General features: G+C 45.8%; 1 protein-coding gene across 1 annotated transcript in view; it reads left to right on the top strand.

Annotated features, from left to right (window-relative positions):
- Positions 1-395: 395 nt before the first annotated feature.
- The window catches only part of Slc30a10 (solute carrier family 30 member 10), a 35326-nt gene continuing 16781 nt past the window's right edge, over positions 396-18940 (top strand). Inside the window, exon 1 of the mRNA XM_076548151.1 lies at positions 396-871. Within this exon, the coding sequence (XP_076404266.1) occupies positions 421-871 (451 nt within the window). The 5' untranslated portion in view covers positions 396-420. The remainder of the gene's footprint in view (positions 872-18940) is intronic.

Below are 18940 nucleotides of genomic sequence, written 5' to 3' on the forward strand. Positions count from 1 at the left end.
CAGATTACATTCAAAAACTGCACACCTAGGAAACAAGATATGGCCGTTGATGCCAAGTGGCTTCTTTTGTTAAAGCTGTTACTGCATGCTGCCAGAAGCTGGAAAAGCTCTGGCTATGGGTAAGCTTTTACAGGAAGGAAAGCCACGAAGCCCTGTAATTAAACGCATCCAAACAAACAATTCCCAAGTCTACACCTGAAGCCAGTGTCTTCCGCTTCCACAAACCCGGACTCACGTGACATCTCTTGCTTAATTGCCCTTTAAACTACTTTATGGCTTTATAGCAGCCTATAAAAGGTGCTTTCCAAATATGACAGGCGCTGAAAGGCTGAAGGGGAGAGTTATCCAGGACTCGTAATCTCTAAGTCTATGCGCTAGGAGCTCTTCTTGCCTTCCTGAGAAAGAGGAGCTGCGGCAGCCATGGGGCGATACTCCGGCCGAAGCTTCCGTCTGATCCTCATGTGCGTGGTCAGCATCCTTCTATTTGTGCTGGAGCTAGTGGTCTCACACATAGGCAACTCCCTCTCCCTGGCCTCGGATGCCTTCGCGGTCCTCTCTCACGTGCTGTCCATGATCATCGGACTGTTTGGCGTGCGGGCCAGCCATATCAGGCAGCACAGGAAGAGCACGTTCGGCTTTCTCCGGGCAGATGTTGTGGGGGCGTTTGGCAATTCCATTTTTGCTGTGGCCCTGATGTTCAGCATCCTGGTAGAAGCCATCAAAAGGTACATCAGCCCCCAGAAGACGGAGGAGGCCCTGCTGGTTCTCAGTGCCGGAGTCATCGGGCTGTTCTTCAATGTTCTTAACTATGTCATCTTCTTAGATTGCTGTTATTGCTCAAGGACCAAGCCCCAGAGAAACACCGGAGCAGGTAAATATCTCCCTCTGGACAGCAGAGGCAAATTGGCTGAGTCTGGCAGGTGCTCTTCCTGTTTGAGGGGCCTCTGAAGGTGCTGTAAAGCAGAGGGCCTGTTTTTTTTTAATGTGGGTCTCTTGTTCCTATGACTACAGTGGGATCGCTTTCAGTCTGAAGTTCCTTGTGAGCAGAAGCAGCAATGCTTAGAAGCAGCATGCTTTAGGAGTCCTTCTTTACTTTTTATCCACAGAGAGTAAAAGTGTGTTCAGACAGGTGGCGTGGAACTACAGAGCAACTGAAAAGTCTCCCTATGTGTCTCACTTTGGTTTATCCAGCTGGGATGTGGCTGAGTTTGAATACAAAGTTAATATATTAATGTTTCCATAAAATGTTTAAAAAATGCTGGGTTAACAAACCGGCTCAGAGAGACCAAGGTATCAGACAGTACATCAAGAAGGATGTCAGAAAGTGAGGAGAAAAACAGTATGATGTAGGGAGTCTCGTTTATGAATAGAAATATTAACGTGATTATGAGCATTTGTCATTGAGAAGACCAGAACATACTTTTAAATCTTGAGAAACATCTTTAAGAGTGGGTACCCAGTTAACTGGGTTATCTGTCACAAGATCAAACTAAATTTTGGAAGAGAACAAGGAGTGCCCTTTACTAAGTGGAACCATTTTCTTTATTCCCATGAAAGGGTTTTTTAAAGTATAGATATGTGTGTGTGTACTTACATGTGTGGGAGAGAGAGTTTTTTTGAGAAATTTCCAGTGTGTCTTTTAGGAGTTCTATAATGTGAGCAGAACAGATTGGCAGGTCCAGCCATGGCCGTAGCAATGGTAGGAGTCTTCACTGTATTGTGTGTATCCACCCCCATCTCCCCCACCCCCAATCATATGACTGGGCAGAAACTTAATAAAGGCTATTTTTTAAAAAATATTCACAATATAGAATCTAGAATCACTTAATTCTTGAAGGGACTTGTTTGATGATGGCCATCTTTCTTCTCAGAGTCTGGGGGCCTCGCCATGTAACTTCGCAGCCTTCATTGTAGTCCAGCTGTTTCTGCTGGAGTCGCTCGGTCCTTAGCCACCTCTGTTGGCAGATTCGTGTTCTGAGAGTGCCTGTGTTGTACACCAGCTAGAGAGGTGAACAGATGAGCATCTAGATCTGCATTCAGCTTAGTGTTTAAAATTAGTCAGGGCCCATCCCCTTTAAAAGACAACCATCAATTAACTGGAAACCTTATGTCTTGGCTGTATCAAGCATGGTATAAAAACTGCTGCTTGGGGCTCTAGGTCAGAAATGCAGTCTGGTGTGTATGTGTCATTGTCAGATAGAAAGGTAAGGCATGAAGACCGTCAGATGGTTCATGTTGGCTGGGGTGTGCCATGTCTTTTGCTGCTCCTAGCAATTCTAAATTTGCTTTTACTCTGGGATACAACACAGCAGAAGCTGTTAGGAGACTCGGTCGGACACACAGTGTCACTGGTGCACACAAGCACAGCTCTACTTTACGAAGTGGGTTGTTTGTAGTTAACTCTTAGCTCTCAGGTGGGAAATGGTCTATTCCAGTGTTTGTGTCTGATCTAAGACACTCACTCGTCAGGGGCTTGGCACAGCACTTCACCCTGGGGGCGGGTATAGGCATAGCTGCACGCTGGCTTGTCTTCTTTTGACTATATTCTGTGCTAAAGCTAAGCATAATAAGGGCCACAGACATTGGGATCGTTCTGGTTCTGTTACCTTTTGGTGTTACTTAATCTGTTAGAAATTTCAGGGTTTCTTCTGCCTTCCTGTTTGCTTAAAGTAGCTACTGGGTTTATTACCATTGATATATCAAAATTTGCATTTATCAATGTTTTGAAGTCACATTTTAATGCCCATATTACTTAAATGAATTTAATGAGTATTTATATAAGTTAAATTTTATAAATTAGTATTAGCCCAGTATCAGTTGGCTCATATTTTAAGAAGAGCTATGACTTAATCATCCATACTAACATAACAAGGGTTATAAACTACAGGGGAAAAAAAGTCTTTTATTTATGTGTTTTAGACAGGATCTTGCTATATAGCCCAGGTTGGCCTTGAACTTGTGATTCTCATGCTTCAGTTAGCCAAGTGCTGGATTTTCAGGTGTGTACTACCTTGTCAAGTAAGGGGAGAAAAACAATCTCTATGAGCATATAACCCCAGCTTCTGTGCTTTTGAGGTGCTTGTGAACAGAAGAATTCTGGCAGGAACCCATCTCTTTTGTGGATTCTAAAGCCAGGGAGGGTTTTTACTTAGCAAGCCTTTTGATTCTGTGGCTGTTTTAGCCAGTTGAGTGTAGAAGCTGATGCCGGTTATACCTGATGATTAAGATAATAGAAAAGAAAACATAAGAGGACCACTGCCTTTAAATCAAGTGAAGTGCTAGCAGATAATCTGTTAACACAACACATCCCTGATTCCAGGGCCAAGGTGTGCTGGAGAACCAGCCATGCACAGCCAGCAAAGTTTTTTACCCTGGGGGGGGGGGATTAACAATATCTTGGATGTTATCTGGGCATAGGTGGTGCACACCTTTAATCCCAGCACTTAGGAGGCAGAGGTAGGCAGATATCTGTGAGTTCCAGGACAGCCAAGGCTACACAGAAACCCTGTCTCAAAAACAAAACCAAAAAGGGAGAGAGAGAAGGGGAGGGGGAAGGAGGAAGAGAAAAGACAGAAAAGGAGGAAGCTGGGGAGACAACTAGCTGGTCTCCTCTGGGTTTAGATCCACATACTGTTTCTCCCCTTTACCCCTTTCCCTGCTTGGTTCCCCTAACCACGATCATACATAAAACCACCAACATTTGGACTTTAAGCTTATTTTGTCTGTCTTCCCCTTAAGTTTCTGTTTTCACTCTGCTTTTCATTTTAGCTAAAAATGCCAGCTCTACCATCTCCTAGCTTCTTCACATGCTGTTTTGTGTCTGTAGGTCTGACGTCCTCCCTTCCTGATTGAAGGCTTCCCTATGCCCCAACCTCCTTCCTCCTCCGTCTCCCCCTCCATTCTGTCCCTCCCTCTCATGCCTCTTGCCTTTTTGAGGGCTCTTACTCTGCAGTCTGAGCTGGCCTGCACCCCTTGGCTGTTCTGCCTGTACCTCAAGGGCTGGGATTACAGGGGTATACTTCACATTCTGCCTTATAAATTACCTGTGCATCAAATAATTTATGTATACATTATATATATACACATATATGTATAATGTATAATGTGTTTGTTTTTCACAAATACCTTTCCTTAATAGTTAATTGATTTTGTTTTGATTCCAAATTGCTCCTTCCCCTCCTCCCTCTCCCTCCCCTCCCTCCCTCTCCCTCCCCTCCTTCCCTCTCCCTCCCCTCCCTCCCTGTTCCTCCCCTCCCTCCCCTCCCTCCCCTCCCTCCCTCTCCCTCCCCTCCCTCCTCTCCCTCCTCTCCCTCCCTCCCCTCCCTCCCCTCCCTCCCCTCCCTCCCCTCCCTCCCCTCCCTTCCTCCCCTCCCTACTCCTTCTTTTCCTTCCCCTGACTCTGTACCCTGCAACAGCACTTTCTTTGGTTCACATGCTGCGGAAGCAGTGGCTTCACAGGACCTGTCGAGGGTGGTCTTGGCAGGTCCGATGATCTTCTGGTCTGTTGCTTGTTCAACTTCTAGATAAACCCCACCATCTGTGATGATCTTCTGGTCTGTTGCTTGTTCAGCTTCTAGATAAACCCCACCGTCTGTCCCACGGCCAGTGCTGTGGATAGCAGAGCCAAACGGGATTCCTTTCTTGAGAGGGAAGCCGGGCTCGGGGTATAGGGGAGGCAAGGGAGAACTTGCTGCTTTTCCTTCGGAGGCAAATACTACGGAGTAAGTTAGGTGTGAGAGCCTCCGCAGGCTGCGTGTGGTGGCTCGTCCTGTATGCCCAGCACTTTGGAATCTAAGGCAGGAGGATCATGAGTTCAAGGCCACCCTGAGCCACATTGTAAGAACATTGCAAAAACAGAAACACAAAAGGAAAAGAAAAAAGTGCATATTAGAAGAACCTGATACTTCAAACTGGAAAGGCGGGAAGGGGGTGGTGGGACTCCTGGGCAGCGGTGCTGGCCGTTCACCAGTCACTTTAAGGAACATGAAGCTTAAGTTCCGAGGAGCAGCCACTCTGTTTTGCCTATTTTTGTTCACAAGTTTGGATCAGTCTGCTTTCATAGGAAGATTCAGTGGCAGATGTGAGCACACGCCGTATGGCTCTCCTCGCCTTACACCAGATGCTGGTGAGATTCCCAGCATCCCTCTCTCTGTGTTCCTGACTCTTGGCTAAGCTCACTTCTCTCCTTCTGCCCATTAAAGGGTTCTGGAGCAGTTCCAGGAAGTGAATAGGGAAGTCTTAAGGAAGGTTGGGGAATTGGTGCCTTTTCAAATGTGAGATCAGGTTCATCAGAGGGGGAAGGAAACAGAAGCTCAGGCCCACATTCTTGGCTGTTTTATTCTAGTGTGTGGGGTATTCCCTGACTGTTACCTGAATTAAATGTTAATGAAGAGTAGGTGTCTGACACTGTGAGAGTGTACTTACAGCCCAGGCATATGCAGTTGGAGAAATGTGTGTTTTGCAAAAATAATTAGCTAGGGAGAACATTGCCTATCTCCATTTTTCACAGAGGCTCCAAAAGAAAGACCCAAGCAAGGGGAAATAACTGCAGATGGGAAAAGCTATTTGGCAGTGGTCACAGAGGAGCACCGGGAAAGGACAAATAAGTTTCTTAGACCTCAGTTACTTCATCTGTAAGGTGGGAATCTCCGCCTCATGGATGGTGTGAAGACAAAATTGTATTACAAATGCAGCGTTCAGCATAACATTTCTAGAACACTCGGTAACTCAGTAAAGGGTAGTGATGGTGGTACCAGATTGCCATGGTTGTTCAGATAAAAAAAAAAAAAAAAAAAAAAAAAAAACAGGACCAGGCGGTGGTGGCACATGCCTTTAATCTCAGCACTCCGGAGGCAGAGCCAGGCAGATCTCTGTGAGTTTGAGGCCAGCCTGGTCTACAGAGTGAGATCCAGGACAGGCACCAAAACTACACAGAGAAACCCCATCTCGAAAAAAACAAAAAACAAACAAACAAAACAAAACAAAAAACCACCACCAACAATAACAACAACAACAAAAACAGATTATAAAGGAGATATTGGTAAGATCAGAGCCAAACACGATAGTGCACCCAAGAGGCAGAGGCAGGAGGATTGTGATTTTGAGACTACCCAAGGCTAAAAGCAAATAGAAAGAACCATCAGAAAGGAGGGAGGAAAGAAAAGAAAAACAGTAAAGCTCACTGTGTGCACAGGGCCCTTGCTCACACAGCTGTGGGATGGCAGCCGACCTCACCTTTGGCCAGTGTTCCTATAATTGTTTATTAGTTGTATTTTGATCAGTGCAGACCCACCGCCTCCCCTAGAAATCACATAGAATGTGTGTGTGAGGGCTGATGGGGTGAGGGGCAGTCCTACCAGGGTGAAGCCGAGGAGCACAGCCTCAGAGCTGGAAAACAAACCTCTGGACCTTCTTCTGTGGTTGACAGATTTGGTGTCAAAGAGGATGCTTGACCATTGTGAACCAACTCTGTTTTGGGGATCTTGGTGTTTTTATTTTGAGAAACCATAATAAGTTTGTGGTACATTATTTTCCAAAGAAATTTCCCAGTTGTTAGGTTTCCTCTCAGTGTTATTTTTACCACCATCATCATTATTAAATTATTTTGAAATGTGTCTTCCCATGTTGCCCGGGCTGGCCTTGGTCTGCTCAGTCTCCTAAGCCAATGGGACTACAGGCATGTGCAGGAGAAAGTGCTTTCCTGGCACGGTGGAGAACCCAGCGTTGAACTCAGATCACTTGGCTTGGCAGCAAGTACCTTACCCACTGAGCCATCATACTGGGCACACACACATCTAGAGAGTGTGTGTGTGTGTGTGTGTGTATAATCTTTAACAGCTTAAAATACAAATAATTCCCTTTTGCAAAGTGTTCTCGTGTGCTTGGCACAGGAGCGCACGTCTGTCCTCTCAGCTGTCCAGAAGGTTGACATCATTTCAGCCTGGAGTTTGAGAATAGCCCGGCCACACGCACAGTGTGTCTGCTAAAAGCACTGATACAGATGTGACCCATGGGGATCTCCTGGCAGGTCTCCAGACAGATGTTTGTGTGTCTTCCTTTCTTCTTTTTGATGCCTATTAACTTGCCCATTAGCTTTGGATAGAAAGGACTTTAGGTTCATAGTTCCATATGTTGTGCATAAGGTCAGCATGAGTTGGACTCTGTAGTGTATTTTATTTTATTTTATTTTTTTTAAGTGACATGAAGTTGGGAGGGAGAGATGCTGTGAGGGCAGGAGAAGTTGCGTATGTGTATAAATATTTCAAAGAATAAACAAAAACCGTTATTTTTGTCGAAATTAAAAAATTACAAAGACAATACCAAGAGGCTTCCCAGACACTTCGTCTAGTTTGCCCCAGTGACACCATAACATTAACAAAATCAAAACCAAGAAACGGACATTTGGAGTTTGTGAACATATCACATGTAGATCTGTAACTGCCACCCAAACCAAGATCTAGGCCTGTGAGAGCCCCGGACAGCCCTCCTGCTGCTGTTCACCAGCCACACCCACCACTCTGTGCCCTGGAAACCATTAATCCGCCCTCCATCTTGGTAGTCTTTTTATTTCAAGAATGCTGTGTTGATATGCTGGCCATCCCATGCAACCTTTGAAAATGGCTTTTCTCTTTCAGGACAATGCTCTTAAGACCCATCAAAGCTGCTCAGACATCCGCGGCTGGTGTCCTTTGTATGGACGTCCGTTGAGTGCTTTTCAGCCTCTCAGCTCATTTTCATTGGCTGTTAAACCACTTATATTTAATGCCGTTGTTGGAGGACAGGGTTCGTGTCTACTGTTTTCAGTTTGGTCTTTTAAATTTTTTTCTCTTTTTCCTTTTTTGCTTTCCTTGAATGTTTTCACAGTTGTGTTCTTGAGTTTTCTGCTGTATTTCTGAGGACATCTTGGCGTGCGGCCCTGCTAGTAGTTGCTTTAGGTGTTTTATACACCATTCTAAATTGCTGTGAACTTCCAGGGTGAGTGAACCAAGGGCATCCTTATTTTACTTTTTCTTCCCCATGCTGTTCTTTGCCCCCTCGTCTCCTGCCTTCCTCCCCTCCCTTCCTGTTTCCTCCCTTCTCCCTCCTTCCCCTCTTCCTATTTCTATTTTCTAGTGCTACGATAAGGTATTTTTGGCCTGGCATGCTGGCACACGCCTTTAATCCCAGCACTTGGGAGGCAGAGACAGATGGATCTCTGGGAGTTTGAGACCAGCCTGGTCTACAGAGTGAGTTCCAGGATAGCCAGGGCTAACCCAGAGAAATCATGTCTCAAAATAGAAAAAAAAAAAAAAGATAGGGTACATTCTATTATTTTATCTTCAAATTCAGTGATTCCTCACTCTGAATTCTCATCTCTGCTGCTGAGCCCATCCATTGAGTTCTTATTTGGGTCCTTATATTTTTTACTGTTAAAGTTTCTGATTCGTTTTTTTAAAAATTGTGTTTATGTTGTTTGTGTACACACATGTTGAGTTCCAGGAGTGAGTTCCAGGAAAGGTGCAAAGCTACACAGAGAAACCCTGTCTTGAAAAACCAAAAAAAAAAAAAAAAAAAAAAAAATCCTTATTTACCAGATAATTCCAACACACCTGCCACCTCAGATTCAGTGTCTTGTACATGCAAGTTGCGTTTTTCCTAGTTTTTAGTAGAAAGAGAGACTTTCTGTTGGGCCTGGACGTTTAGGTATTGTGAGATTCTGGCTCATCCCCCCCGACAGGCTGGTGACCCAAAGCCCTGGTGCTTACTGCCAGTTGGTGGCAGAAGTCCAAGGTTTGTCCCTGGGCTTCTGTGAGTTGGCAGGGGCAGGAGTCCTGCCCCCTCATTAGGATCTCAACACTGACACCTGGCAGGGAGGAGCTTTAATTTTAACTATCTATTCATCTTCTTCATATTTTCCTGTTTTTTTTATTTTGGGGATCAAAACCAGGGCTTGACAAGATTTTTCCTTTCCAATAAGCTTATACATTTTACAGCTGGTTCACGTGGCCTCCGTACCTCTGTTGTTTACCGTGTTCGCTGTTTCTCTCTGGGTGTCTTGTTTCATGACTTTCTGTTTTTGAGGCTGGGTTTGCCTGTGTAACCCAGGCTGGCCTTGAACCTTCCACCTTCCTTTCTGTGCTTCCTAAGAATTAGAGCCATAGGTGTGGGCCACCCCAGATGGTTTGTGTGCTTTGCAATTTTCCATTGTGAACTAATGGTTAGTGATTTTTTTCTGAGACTTTGTTTTGTTGAAATGTAGGATATAAGCATAGATTTTAAAGATTTTTGCATGTTTTTACTTGATTTTAAAAAATTGTACATAAGAATTTGGCCTGTGTGCTGATGTCTGTGCCACCTGCATAGCTGGTGCCCACAGAGGCCAGAAGAGGGCACTGGATTCCCTGGGACTGGAATTACAGACAGTTGTGAGTAGCCACATGGTGCTGGGAATTGAACTAGGGTCCTGTGGAAGAGCAGCCTGTTCTCTTAACTGCTGGGCCATCTCTCCAGCCCTACACAGGTACATTTTCAAACACAGATCTGCTGGTGTGGTGGCGTACACATTTAGTCCCAGCACTTGGGGAGCAGAGGCAGCCTGGTCTACATAGCCAGTTCCAGGATGCCTAGGGTTACCTAGGGCATCAAAAAATAACAAAACAAAAACAAAACCAAGGGCTGGAGAGATGGCTCAGCGGTTAAGAGCGCTGAATGCTCTTCCAGAGGACCCAGGTTCAATTCCTAGCAACCACATGGCAGCTCACAACTGTCTGTAACTCCAGTTCCAGGGGACCCAACACCCTCACACAGACATACACACACTAACGACATAAAATAAAAATAAATAAATTCTAAACAAAACAAAACAAAATAAAGCCCACAGGGGCTTTGGTGCAGAACTAGCTCAGGTACATTTAAACAATTTGCCTGATATTTCTTGTTGTTACCATTTTATGGACAGTCTGTATTTTGTCCACACTCCCACATCACCTTCAGCTGCCACGCAGACATTTTTCTCTCTGCCCACCACCGAGGCTAATATATACACCTCTACTTGCTGCGCTCTTCAGAGCAGCGGGATTCTCTGTGTTTAACTGTTGTGTTTGAGACTGAATTTTCCGCTAAGGATTCTGTCCTCGTAAGAGGTTTGGTGCACCTCTCCACTTTGCATCCCCCAACCTTTAATCTTTTCAGCTGCATACAGTCATGTCTGTTAAAACCAAGAGATGAGGTATTTTTCTTGTTGGACTGTTACAGCTATCTCCAAGTCAGACTCCAGCCTCAGCTTACCATTCTAGATTTTACTTTTACTTTGGTTTTGGCTTTTAAAATTTTATTTACTTTTATTTATGTGTGCGGGTGTTTTGCCTGCATGTGTGTCTGCATTATGTGACTGCCTGGTGCCCTCAGAGCCAGGAAGAGGGCATTGGATCCCATTGAATGAGAGTTATGGATGGTTGTGAGCCACTATGTGGTTGCTAGGAATTAAATGCTTGCAAGACCAGAAAGTGTTCTTAACCATTGAACCATCTCACCAGCTTTGACAAAATGACCTAAAGGGAGACCATTTATTATAGGTAAATTTAGTTCCCCACAACTCAGCATTTCTTGCAAGCCAGATGCTCATGACTGCTGACAAGGATCATTTTAGAAATGTGGCAATGTCAGACCTGGGGAGACGATTCAGTGAGTAAGAAAAGGAGAATGCTCAAACAAGAAGACCTCGGAATCCCCAGCACCCATATACAAAGGCCAGGTCAGGCTGCTCCAGCACCTGTAACCCAGTGGATAGAGACAGGAGGACCACCAGGACTACAGGAGCCGCTGGCTGATAGCCTGGCCCTTGAGTTAGAGAAAGCTTGTCTCAAAGAAGTGAGGCTGAGCATGACAGGTCAGAAAAATGTCCTCTTCCTCTGGCCTCCATTCCTACCACAGGCAGTGTGAGCCACACACCTGCACATGGGCACATCATGCACACTCATGAGCATGCAGACACATACACAATTCAGTAGTGTGAGAAAAAGAGTTTCTTCCACTTTGCCGTTCTCTCCAAGTTGTAGATCTAATTCTAATGTTTATTGTGTTACTGTCCCCCCCCCCCCCCACACACCTTGTAGATAGCTTGTTTTCTCGTGTTCTGTGTGTGCCAGAACTGGTCAAGGTCCAGGCCTGCACAGTGCTCAGGTCTAGTGGATCTGTGAGCACAGCATGTTGTATGTAGATGTTCCTTTATGTGACCCGGATCCTTCCCACCGAGTGATGCTTAAGTCCCGTGTAACTGCGGAGGTTAGCAATGGTGTCCTGGGGCTCAGATTTTGCGGAACTCTCTGTACAATGAGAGAAGAGGGAGAGAAGGGGGCAATGGGGAGGGAGGAGGAGGGAAGGGGAAGGAAAGGAGGAAAAGAAATGGGACAGAACGAAAGAAGGGAGGAAGAAACGGAGGGAGGAGAACACTGGGCTTCTTTTCGACCTTGTACCCTGTCTGACTCCCTCTGTTCACCAGCCTCCGTCAGAACCGGTGGGTCCTGTGTTTCTGCTTCCTCGGGAAGCAGCTCCCTAAAGTTTGTTTCAGTGTTAGGCTCATAGTCACTTCAAGAGCGGAACTTGTCTGGAACCTTCCAGGCTCGGGTACCACTTGTGTTCTGTGCTTCACCAGGCACTGCACACCAGCTCTGAGGCTGGAGACTGGCCTCCTGTGCTCTGCTCTGTGCTCTCCCGAAGGCTCGGCTGGGTGCTAGTGGCCTGGCGGTTTAATTAAGCTCTACACTTGGCCTCCTTCCTGCGCCCGCCATATGGAAGGCTGGTGCCCTTATTGGACTGTCTTCCTCGTCTTTGTTCTTTTCTGGGTCAGACGTTTGTTTTTCAAACATAGGTTTTCTTGTTGTTGTTTTCTAATCACAAGGAGAGGAATGAAGTCAATGTCTTATGGGTCGGCCAAAAGCAACTGCTGTCCAAACAAATCGTGTCAGCTCTCACCCTGAGCTGGATATTCTCACTCAAAAGGCATTTTCTAGTTAAACCTAGCCTTTACCCTAGGCCCAATCCGAAGGATCACCGCCCTGCCTTGGTCCCAATCAGTATTCCCTGTATGTGTCCCAGTAGTGCCAATTCTTTCTTGTTTTGTTTGCTATACCGTAAGCATTTTATGCTCGTTTCTCTGGGCTTTGCTTAAATAGCTCCAAGTTCCACAGATGCTCCTGGGAAGTGGCCACCTGGCTCTTCTGGTCACTCTCTAATAAAACACCTCCAGTTTATACCCAGATTTTCTGCAGTTTCAGGCTTGGAAAGGACACAGTGCGAACAGCCTGCCTGTACACACAGTGTCTGAGCTCTCACCTGGGGAGACTCAGAAGCTAGGAGTGGCCTGGTAGACCGAGGACACTTGGTGACTGGATGCTACAGTCACTTACATCTGGCACATGGTCTGGTAGGTCTTGATGCTCAGGACCTCTGGCCAGACAGCCGACAGATGACCTGTCCATGTGGCTTCCTCATGCTGGATAGAGCAGCCTCAGGACATGGCTGGAGGTGGCACAGGATTCTAAGCCCAGCTTTCAGGCAATCAAAGTTGAAGCATCCCTGTCTTTTCAAATCTGAGGCTGTGGTGATGAGAGGGAAGGAGTGTCAAGCCTGTAGCCCCCACATCTGGATGCAAGCCAGGAAGTCACTGTGCAGAAGAAAAGATGGAGAGGAGGCATCTTCAAAAAACATTCTACACAACAAATCCTTTCCATGGGCAAAATGCACTCGACTCTCCCACCGATTCCTGAAAGTCTAGGATCTTATCATCCTAAATGACCCTGGGATACAGATTCCACAGATTAAACTCCTCGAGGTGCCCCTGGCTGGAAGATCTTTGAACTAAAGGAGCAAACAGGCTGCTGTCTACACACACGACTACCCAACACAGTGAGGGGACCCCACAGGACCCTGGAGTCACGCCCCAGGTGTGTCTGTTTTAGACAGCATCCACACCTTTAGGGTGATGACTGTGAAATCACTTCCGGAGTCTGGTTCTCTCTTACAGGGTAGAGGATGGCTGCAGTCCAGATTGCTTTCCAAAGTCTTGCCTTTCTGTCTCTGAAAGATTGCTCTGGTTGCCAGTCCCCAGGCTGGCCTGAGCTAATTCCCTTTGAAGAGTTTTCAGATATGGGCACACTTCTTTTTATTATTTGCATTTTCTAGGCCTACAGAAGCTCCCTCTACCTCAATTTGTTGGATGTTTCTGGAGGAGCAAATGACTTACTTTTGAGAGAGAGAGAGAGAGAGAGAGAGAGAGAGAGAGAGAGAGAGAGAGAGAGAGAGACTATTAGCTGTTCTTCTGTAAGCAGTGAGCTGCTGAGACCTGTCAAAACTACTGTTTGGTGTAGCTTGAGTTTTCCTGCCTTGCCCACAGTCAGGACAAATCTCTGTCACCCGCCAGTCCCACAGGCGCTCAGACCCAACCAAGTAAACACAGAGACTTATATTGCTTACAAACTGTATGGCCGTGGCAGGCTTCTTGCTAACTGTTCTTATAGCTTAAATTAATCCATTTCTATAAATCTATACCTTGCCACGTGGCTGGTGGCTTACCAGTGTCTTCACATGCTGCTGGTCATGGCGGCAGCTGGCAGTGTCTCTCCACCTCAGCCTTCTGCTTCCCAGAATTTTCTCTCCTTGTCCCACCTACTTCCCGCCTGGCCATTGGCCAATCAGTGTTTTATTTATTGACCAATCAGAACAATTTGACATACAGACCATCCCAAGCAGTTTGGCCTACCCTTACTTTGGACATGCCTGGCAGCCCTGCTTCTGTGTCTCCATCATCTCTATCCTCTGTGTCTCTATCATCTCCACCCTCTGTGTCTCCATCATCTCTATCCTCTGTGTCTCCATCATCTCTATTCTCTGTGTCTCCATCATCTCTATCCGCTGTCTCCATCATCTCTATCCTCTGTGTCTCCAACATCTCTATCCCCACAGGCTTCTTTGAACTCTAGATACTCCGAATTATCTGTCTTCACCAGAGTGTGTTGGAGAATCAGCCTCATCTGCCCATTCCCAGACCCCCCACCCCAACCCCCAGGGCACATCTTGCTTCAGCTATTTTCCCTCTCTAAGAGCTCAGTTCTTTGTGAGCAGGTGAGTCTGAAAGGGAAGTCCCAGAAGACTCACTATAAGTCCCTGATTCCATGTGAGGGATGGATTGGATGGATAGCAAGGAGGCTGTTTCTCAAGTCCTCCCTCTTCTTTTTCTGGGTACCACTACTCAGTCACTGAGTTCCTGGGACCAGCCTCACCCTGCCTCACAGTCTACCTCCTCACCCCTTAAGTCCGTGTATGCTATTCCTCAACCTCTTCTGTCTGTTTATACTCATTGCTAGCTTCCTCTGCCTTCATGGTACACTTTAGATTCCTTAGCATGGCACACAAAGCCCTCCACGACAAGCTCATGATCTGGTCATAACCATCACACACACCCTCCCAAAGGATTTAACCCCATTTTCATGTCTTAGCTGTTAAAATAACTATCAAACAGAACAGCATGCTGGGTATTATGCTCCATGCCAGTAATCCCAGCACTGAGGAGGTGAGGGCAGGAAGACTGATGTTTGAAGCCAGTCTAGGCTGCAAAGAGAAAACCCTGTCTCAAAAACAAATGAACCAATGGTATCCAAATGGCTCAGTGGTTAAGAGCACTGAGGGCCTGTGTTCAATTCTCAGGCCCGACATGGCAGCTCACAACCTTCTGTAAGTCCAGTTCCAGGGGATACTATGCCCTCTTCTGACCTGTGGGTACCAGGCACTCGTGTGATGTGCAGACATACATGTGTGCCAAACACCTATATACAATAACATTAAAAAAAATACTTTTTTAAGGAACACAAATGAACCAATAAACAAACTGAGTAGGAGTAACTTGTTATCTTCCTTTCATAAAGCCTGCAAATAATCTCATCCAGAGACTAGAAGACAGGTTTCCACAAACATTTGTTAAGCTGAATCCATCTAGGCAACAAGGTCATGGATAGGGGTTTTTTTATATCTTCTTCCTCCTCATCTCTCTTTTCCTTCTCTCTCTCCTCTTCCATCCCCTCCCTTGTCTCTCCTAGATAGGTGCTCTACCACTAAGCTCTACCTCAAGGCCGAGTTCCTTTTAATCGAGTCCCTGAATGCATTTCTTCCAGGTATTTTAAAACTTAGATTATTTTATTTAATGTGTATTGAGTGTTTTGTCCCTCTGCTCTTGTGTGCACCATATGTGTGTCTGTGCCCGAGGAGGCCATAAGAAGGCATCCGATCCCCTGGAACTAGAGTTACAGATGGTTGTGAGCTGCCATGTGGGAGCTGAGAACTGAACCCGGGTCCCCTGGAAAAGCAGCCAGTGCTCTTAACTGCTGAGCCATCTTTCCAGTTCCTCCTACTTTCATTTTGTTTTGAATTGTTTTATGAATGTTTTGCCAACATATGTATCCATGCACGTCTTGTGCCCCTGGAGCTCAGAATCAGAAGTCAGATCCCCTGGAGCTAGAGTTAGAGATGGTTGTGAACTACCACATGGGTGATGGGAATTGAACCTAGGTCCTCTGGAAGAGGAGAAGGTTTATTGTAGATAAAAGGGAGAGCATAGGCAGAGGCAAGGACACCTGGGAGAGTCCAGAATGAATGTGGCCAGAGGGGAAAAGAACCCTGACCAAGAGGGGAGGCCTGGGCCAAGAGACTGGCCTCCCCCAGAAGGCTGAGTTATAGAGGGCCCAGAGGACCTGGGGGAGGGAAGCCCAGCCCAATACCTAGGCTGGAGAGTTAAGGGTAGGGGGCAGGGTATGCTAGCCAGGAAGGTCCTGTAACAGGTAGAGACTGAGGGATGCAGGGAGAACCTGGCAGCCAGCCCAGCATCCACTTTGATTTAAAAGGGCACCTCAGCCATTTGCCCCAAGTTTGAGACCTAACAGTAGTGGTACAGGGATTGAGGACAGTGTCTCGAACATGCCAGGCAGGCACTGTGCCTCTGAGCTACATTTCCTCGCCCTTTAAATCCATTTAAATTTGTAAAATACTCTGTTAACCATTAACTAATTAGTTCTAAGCCAATTAAGCTAATTAGATGAATTGGACTAAGGGTAAGTGGATGATTTTATGAAAAAATGTAATGTTCCAAATACCTCTCAAAGAAACTTTTCGATGCTACTTAGTCAGTGGAAGTCGAGTTCCAGGGAGGTTGACAGTGAGCCGTTAATGGGAGGGGGTACCTACAGCTTACCTACTGGTGTTGTGCCAGGTGTGAACATGTGCTATTATATGATGTGATTCCCTGTGGAAGAGGGTGATACCCCATGTCTACATTATAAATGGGAACACAAAGGACATCCTGACTCACATCTGACAGAGCTGGGGGACTGGCTGTGAGATCTTCATGCCTCTGTAATCTGGGTCCTTGTACTGTCCTACCCTGGATATGTAACCAGTGCACTGGGTACATGAAGGCACTTGTCAGGAGGCTTTAATTAATTAAAGATTTTGAGGCAGGGTTTCCCTATGTCGCCTAGGATGGTGTGAGACTCACTATGTAGCAGAGGCTGACCTGGAACTCATGATACTTCTCACTTTGCCTCACAAATGCTGGGATATACCAGCATTCACCACCAGGCTCAGCCAACAGGGATTATTCGAACAGTTATTTCTCATAATTTCTTGGGCAAATGGCCATTTTCATTTTTGTGTAGTCTAAAGTTTCAGGGAAGTCTAGCAGTTGAAGAAAGCTGCTTGTACGAGTTATTTCTGATGGCTTCAAGTAACACATGAAATCTTTTTTGTAAATTATGAAACAATATAGAATTTTACTTGCATTAAAACTATTGTGAGGTTTAGAATGAATACCAAGGTGACATTTTGTATGCAGAAGGTTCCACAAGCAACCACACAGAGGCTTAATATTAATGATAAATGCTCAGCCAATAGCTAAGGCTTGTTACTACCTAACTCTCACTTTTAAATTAACCCTTATTTCTTGTCTATGCTTTGCCACGTGGCTTGGTACCTTTTCTCAGTACGGCATTCTCATCTTGCTTCTCTCTGTGTCCGCTTGCTAGCCCAGACTACACCCTCCTTCTTCCCAGAATCCTCAGTTTGGCACTACCCCCCCAACCTTATTCTGTTTAGCTATTGAGTCAGCTTCTTTAGTAAACCAATCATAGAGACATATATCCACACAGTGTGTAGGAAAATTCCATGGCATTTTTGACCTTTAAAAAAAAAACTTTGAATATTCTTTCTCCTTCATTTGAATTAGAAGTAGTCTCATAGCTGACCCCCCCCCCCCCCCCCGCCCCCCGTCCCGTCCCCATCAGACTTCACATGATGTCAGTGAGTAGTGTTGAACTCTGAATGGGAAGTACTTTCTCATTTCCTGGTTTGGCCTCTAATACCCCCTCTTCTCCCCCCAAACCACACCCACACCTTCACAGGCCTTGAGCAGCGTTCCCCATGACAGTGACTCGGTTACCCTTCTCTTTGCTGTAAATAATACCTGACCAGATCAACTTAGGGAAGGAAGGGTTGGATTTGGCGGAGACCTTGAGCAGTGCGTCATGGTGAGGAAGCCTTGTGGCAGGAGGTAAGGCAGCTGGGCTTTGAGCCCTCAGTCAGGAATCAGAGAGAATTCAGTGCTGGTATTCAACTCACTTTCTCCTTTTTAAGCAGTCTGGGACCCCAGATCATGGGATGGTGCTGCCCGACTTTCCACCTCAGTTAACTCAACCTAGATACTTTCTCATATGAAGCATTCCCTAAACCATTCTAGGCCCTTGCAGATTAACAGGCAATACTCACTAATCATGGTGGTTTTCTGGGACTGCCCTTGTTATCCAGAGAAGGGATGAGACTGACAGTCCAAAGTCAGTGTTCGTAACCACAAGTGAATCCCAGGTAGATGCTCTCTGCTCTCAAACCGGGGACAGGCCAAAGGACGGTCTCAGCTTTACCAATGACCTGTTCAAAGTGGTGCTGACTGCTGCCTGGCTTTATCCTTGTTCACATCCCATACTTCAGTCATAAAAATAGTCACATCAACTCAAGAACCTCTCAAATTCAGTGTATTCTGAAATACTTTGAGGGAAACTCTTCATCATCCTTGATGCTCTGTACAAATCTATGCCTTAAAAAAAAAAAGTCTTAGCAGGGCAGTGGTGGCATACACCTTTAATCCCAGCACTTGGGAGGCAGAGGCAGGCTGATCTCTGAGTTTGAGGACAGCCTAGTCTACAGAGCAAGTTCAGTGACATGGGGCTCCATGTTTTGAATCTGTGGAAATATTGTCATTCTGATGATTTGTCTCCTATAGTTGCAGAGATTTCAAATTGTCTTTTTTTTTTTTTCTTTTTGGTTTTTCAAGACAGGGTTCCTCTGTGTAGTTTTGGTGCCTGTCCTGGATCTCACTCTGTAGACCAGGCTGGCCTCGAACTTTCAGAGATCCACCTGTCTCTGCCTCCTGAGTGCTGGGATTAAAGGCGTGCGCCACCACCACCCGGCTCTTATTTGTTTTTAAGTTATTATTATTATTATTATTATTATTATTATTATTATTATTATTATTATTATTTGTGTGTGTGTGTGTGTGCACAGGGGCCATAGCACACATGTGAATGTCAGAGGACAGTTTGGTGCAGTGGTTTCTCTCCTTCCACATTTACCTTTGTTCCGAAGATTGAACTCAGGTCACCACTCTCGCTTGTGAAGGGCCTTTACCTGCTGAGCCATCCCACCAGTCCTGAAATTGTTTACTTAATGCTTACATAAACCTCTCTGCTTCTTAGGTGAAGCTGAAAGCAGTTATTTAAAGTTTCTCTATAAGTCACCATAGACCAGAGATACAGTGTTCATAACACAGAGGATCCCCGATAGCCTGGCCTCTCTGCCCCTCAAATGCATCAGACAGACTCAAAGCTCCGAGTCCCTTGGTGAAAGGACCTGTCCACCTCCTCCG

Source organism: Peromyscus maniculatus, chromosome 11 (assembly GCF_049852395.1).
Source record: "Peromyscus maniculatus bairdii isolate BWxNUB_F1_BW_parent chromosome 11, HU_Pman_BW_mat_3.1, whole genome shotgun sequence".
Taxonomy (NCBI): Eukaryota; Metazoa; Chordata; class Mammalia; order Rodentia; family Cricetidae; genus Peromyscus; species Peromyscus maniculatus.